General features: G+C 42.4%; 2 protein-coding genes across 2 annotated transcripts; both read left to right on the forward strand.

The window, feature by feature from the left end:
- The first annotated feature begins 234 nt into the window (after window positions 1-234).
- On the forward strand, window positions 235-1,757 carry LOC133736204 (expansin-B3-like). The gene is made up of 3 exons (XM_062163653.1): window positions 235-856; window positions 987-1,116; window positions 1,224-1,757. The coding sequence occupies exons 1-3, from the start codon at window positions 423-425 to the stop codon at window positions 1,413-1,415; spliced, it is 756 nt and encodes a 251-aa protein (XP_062019637.1). The 5' UTR covers window positions 235-422; the 3' UTR covers window positions 1,416-1,757.
- A 393-nt stretch (window positions 1,758-2,150) lies between these two features.
- LOC133736214 (uncharacterized) lies at window positions 2,151-3,543 on the forward strand. The gene is made up of 2 exons (XM_062163662.1): window positions 2,151-2,289; window positions 2,893-3,543. The coding sequence occupies exons 1-2, from the start codon at window positions 2,255-2,257 to the stop codon at window positions 3,314-3,316; spliced, it is 459 nt and encodes a 152-aa protein (XP_062019646.1). The 5' UTR covers window positions 2,151-2,254; the 3' UTR covers window positions 3,317-3,543.
- Window positions 3,544-5,542: the final 1,999 nt, after the last annotated feature.

Below are 5,542 nucleotides of genomic sequence, written 5' to 3' on the forward strand. Positions count from 1 at the left end.
CCACTGAGCAATCACGTGCAGCCTTAACGGTACAAACATCCTCTCCCAACCGAAATAACGAAAACACCCTCCTCTCCGGCCCCCAACAGATATTGTGTGTGATATCGGAATGCGGATTTAACGCCTTAACCGTTGGTGTAAAATAAAATAACTACCATGGGTGTTGGTGTGCTAGTGGTGTAGACATTACTTTATTAAACAACCCTTTCCTTCCTATATTCCTGTGCCACTATATAACACTACACTCCACTCCCCAAACCCTTCTCTCTCTCACTCACTATATTGTAGGCAGCGAGTGTCGGCAGGCAGCGGCAGATCGAGCTTTCTGTTGCCCAAACCATCTTCACAAATCACACTGGTGCTGCCGCTACCGCCGCCCCAGACCCTCTACTACTTAAGCTTAATTGATTAGCAAGCACACAATGCAGCCCCTCCGATTTGGCCTATTATTGCTGGTCAATTCTGCGATGCTGTTAATAATTGTTACAGCTCAAAACACGCATTGGCTTCCCGCCACAGCCACCTGGTACGGCAGCCCCGAAGGTGACGGCAGTGACGGCGGGGCATGTGGGTACGGATCCTTAGTGGACGTGAAGCCATTGAGAGCGAGAGTGGGCGCAGTGAGCCCGGTGCTATTCAAGAACGGCGAGGGTTGCGGCGCATGTTACAAAGTCAAGTGTTTGGACAAGTCCATCTGCTCCAGGCGAGCCGTCACCATAATCGTCACCGACGAGTGCCCCGGTTGCTCAGGTGGGCCCCATTTCGACCTCAGTGGCGCAGCCTTTGGCCGCATGGCTATTGCCGGTGAGCATGGTCTGCTCAGAAACCGAGGCGAACTCTCCGTTCTTTACCGACGGTAACTAATTAAGGGCTAATTGAGATTCCTTTCCATCTGTTTTTTTGTTTACTGTGTTGGCATTTGCTTTAACGGTCATGTTTTGTCGCCATGCCTTACTCATATTTTAACTTTTAACCACGAAACATAGGACACCATGTAAATATCCTGGGAAGCAGGTGGCCTTCCATGTGAATGAAGGTTCAACCAACTATTATCTCTCACTTCTGGTAGAGTTTGAAGATGGAGATGGAGATGTCGGATCAATGCATATAAGACAAGTACGATGCTTAATATCATTCATATCTTGAATATTAGTGATTATATATAAGTATGATCTACATGAGTGAATGGAATTATATATATGTATGCTTGATGGCAATGGCAGGCAAGTTCTAGTGAGTGGGTAGCGATGAGGCATGTCTGGGGAGCAAGTTGGTGCATCGATGGAGGACCTTTGAGAGGGCCATTCTCAGTGAAGATAACCACACTATCAACAGCTAGAAGCCTCACCGCCCGGGATGTCATTCCAAGCAATTGGTCTCCCAAAGCCACTTACACCTCTCGCCTGAATTTTTGAGCAGAAGCAGTAGCACTACTTCTGTGGTTCTGCCTAGCCTAAAAGGCAAAAGAGGCCCCATGACGCAAAAGGAGCGGTTGTCGGGTCCTCTTTGTTTGTTCTATTTTTTTTTTTTTTTTTTCTAAAGAAAAGTAGCCGTTGGATTGCAGTATTAACTGTATTAAGTAGCTTCCAATGCTGGCTCTTTCTTTAAATTGTAGCGTGTGGTTGTTGTACTGTTTTGTATGTGCGTAGTTATAGCCCTCTTCAAAAAAGAAGAGAGAGCGCGTGCTATCGAATGCAATGTGTACGTGTTTTTTTTTTAATATAATTCGACTGTTGCGTTGCCTGTATTATAAATCACCAGGTCCGATCTCCGATCCATTCTTTGATAGTCATATAACAAACAATAGATTACCAATACATGAAACAGATCAACGTCCTCTAATCTGAAACTCTCCGGTCCAGAAATTGGACTAAAGCATTATTATTGGCCAAATTTAAACTGAATTACAAATAAAACAAGCAAGAAATACATTGTAAATAAAAAAAGTAACAAAAGCATAGTAGAATAGATTTGCCTTCCGAAGTCTTTTGGAGGCCTTGACATTCACCCTACTTCTTTTTTTTAATAATGCAGCCTTAGCAAAATTAGGTTGGAATATTCTAACTGACAATGATAATTTTTTTTTTTGGTCAAACTGACAATGATAATTGGTTGGTTGAAATCATTAGGAAAAAATATTTACGCAAACATTCTTTCTTTGATGCCTCCAAACAAGCTAATCATTCTTTAGCTTGGAAGGGAATTCTAGATTCAAGAGATCTTTTCCTGAAAGGCATGAGATGGATGGTTGGTAATGGCAAGGATATCAAATTCTGGACCTTTAACTGGGTATGACTTTCCTCTTATTAATTTGCTTAATGATATTACTCGAAACATTATCAACTTAGATGGTTCAGTTTCAAACTATATTGACAATGGAACTTGGAATATTGCCAAACTGTCTCAAGTTTTGGATCCTTCTTTAGTGAAGTTAGAACCATTTCCTTTATTAATATTCCTTGTTGTGAGTTCAATGATGAATTTATTTGGGGGCCGGCTCCTAATGGTAAGTTCTCCATTAAGTCGGCTACCTGGATTCAAAACGATCAGGAGACGCATCTTAAGAACTCTTTGTTGAATAAAATTTGGAATCTTAACATCCCTCCCAAAGTTAAGATTTTCTCTTAGCTCTTGGTTAAAGATAGACTAAAGACAAAAGCTAGAATTGCTCGCTTTTACAATGGTTTGAGCTCTGTTTATGCTATTTGTAATTCTGGAGTGGAGGATTCCAATCATATCTTCTACTCTTGTCCTAGAACTGCTTCTGTTTGAAATTTGACTAGCATGGTCCCTAGGCCTTCTTCCTTTCCCAATTTGGAAGATTGGATGCTTAATTTATTTCATCATGAAAGCGCTAATACCATTGAAGATTGCTTACTTATTTGTTGGCAGATTTGGAAGGCTCAAAACAATGTTATTTTCAGGTCTGCTGAATTTTCTCTTATCTTTGTTGTGCACGCCTCTGCCTCTTTTAGTGCTGCATACACAGAGCACAATGATCAGAGTTCTTCTCCTCCTAGAAGCATTTCGGAAGCCATTAAATGGCACCCTCCACCACAAAGTTTCTCAAAAGCTCAACTTTGATGGCTCTGTTTCTTCCACTGGTCTGGCTTCTTCTGGGTTTGTTATTAGAAACCATATGGTGACCCCATTATTGTTGGTTCCCGGTGTATCAGAAATGCCTCCATTGTTGTGGCTGAGTACACCGCTCTCAAGGATGGCATTTTGGCTGCTATGCGCTTCAACCATATATACTCGTCTGCTTGTTGAAGGCGACTTGGCTATTGTCATTAAGTGTATTCTCCCCCGTTCTTAGTCTCCGTGGATTATAAGGTCGCTTGTTCGAGACATCCACTCCCCGGCAAGGTCTTTTGATAGCATCTCCTTTTCTCATGTTTTCCGGGAAGCAAACTTCCTTGCTGAAGCTATTGCTGCTGCAAGCTACAACTCTTCATCTCCTAAAATGTGGCTTAACAGTCTGCCTTCTGCTACCATCTTGGCTTTTAATTGGGATTAGTTTAGCCTTGGTTGCCCTAGGGGCTTCTCTTTGTAATTTTTTCTCTTTAAAAAAAATAAAATAAAAGCATAGTAGAATATTCCAAGTGCTACTTAAAATCAAAACTGCTTTTCTTTTACAAGAGTCAACCAAAATAAGAAAATTCTACTCTCCACTGCCAATAACCCAAATGCTTCTGAAACCGAAAACTAAAAGAACCTACAAACACGAACAAATGAGGAATGAGCAAAAGACACGCTCAGTGAGTGACTCAAAAATAAGCCAATCACACAATATTATTTCTCGAATATTACAGACACAAGATTCAGAAAAATAGCTAATGATGAAACACTTTCCAGGAACACAACTTTATCAATAAAACTATCCCACAACATAACACAAAGACATAATCAGTTTGAAAACCAAAAAACACACCCACTTTAAACATAATCAACACGATGATCAAAACATTTCACCGAAAAGAAACAAGTCGTCACCAGCTCAAACATCAAAGTAAGATGCCCCTACAAACGCACTCAAGTAGTAATATCAGGATGTAAAACACACCTTTAGCTATGTTTGAGTTGCCATTGTATACTCGATTATAATATTGGGCTTCCCTGCATGCCTGTTAGTTGTGTCTTGGCTATCAAAGCCTGGGCTACCTAAGCCCAATGACCGTGGCACTGATCATGGTCACGTCATAAGTAATATGCACATTGCCAACACCACCACTCTCCTGTTGGCTAGAGGATTTTTTGGCCATTTTAAGGGATCACTCATTAGACCCACTTTTTGATCGTATTTCGGCATCTCAACCGTTCAGTTTTTAGGTCCTAACGTATATATCATTTTTGTAAATTTTCAGCTAAATTGATGATCATTAAGGTATCGAACTAGATTAAATCAATGGACGAATCAAATCTGTCCAACCTAAACCGTTCGTGTTCATAATTGTAAATTGCAGTTATGAATGCCTTAATGATTATAAACTTAGCTGAAAATTTATAGAGATGATCTACTGATATATACCTAAAAACTGAACGGTTAAGATGTGAATAGCCAAAAAAATGGATCCCTCACTAGAAGGGTACTGTATATATATATATATATATATACCCGTTCTGAGGTGGACGTCCGCAGTGTCGCAAAAGTGCGGACGTCCATGCTGTACATACATGTACATTCACAAGCATAATTAGCTATAATGGGCTACGCTCATTGTACCGCCAGAGGTACTAATTCCCCGCCAAAGGAATAACATACAGATACACAGCCAGGCGGGCTACAGCCTGAGCCTCGGATCGCCCCCAGATCACCGCCGACGCTCCGCCACGCGCCGTGCCAAGATAGCATTAGAAGCTCCTGAAGCTGGGGACTGAAGCACATCAGTCCCACATCGAAAACAAGGAGAAGATCAGCATCTTCCTCACCTATAAAAGGTTCTCTCCTCTCTCCTCATTAATTACGCATTTACTACTCATTTATTGTTATGCTGTCTATATGCATTGACTGACTTAGGCATCGGAGAAGTGAAGACCGTCCAACGCGGTCTCCCTCTGACGCCCTGTCTTTCGTTTGACAGCTAGCGAAGATCACCAAATCTACAGAGTAGCGGTCCGCCCACCGGACTCGCGTTAAACGAAGGTTTGGCTACCGCCAGACTTTGAGCATTAACACATGCTTTCTTAGCTATCAAGCGCCGATGGCAGCCCGACTCTTGTCGGATGGAGGCCAGGGGCATCCCAAACGGCTTCACCATGAAGATGAAGGCTAAGAAGATCGAGGTCGAAGTTTCTGGGTAGCGACCTCACCCAAAACTTCAAGCCCGATCAAGGTGGATTGCAAACTGGTAGCCAGTGAGTCCACCGGCAAGAAGAAGCTCAAGATGGAGGCCTGGCCTCCGTCTTGCAAGAGCTGTGCCGCTGTCGGCGCAAGATCGCTGAGAAAGCATGGACGTCCGCACTTTTGCGGCACTGCGGACATCCGCTTCTGATCCTCTGTGTGTGTGTGTGTGTAATTTCTGTACACTTAATTTGATAGCCA

Source organism: Rosa rugosa, chromosome 1, assembly GCF_958449725.1.
Source record: "Rosa rugosa chromosome 1, drRosRugo1.1, whole genome shotgun sequence".
NCBI lineage: Eukaryota > Viridiplantae > Streptophyta > Magnoliopsida > Rosales > Rosaceae > Rosa > Rosa rugosa.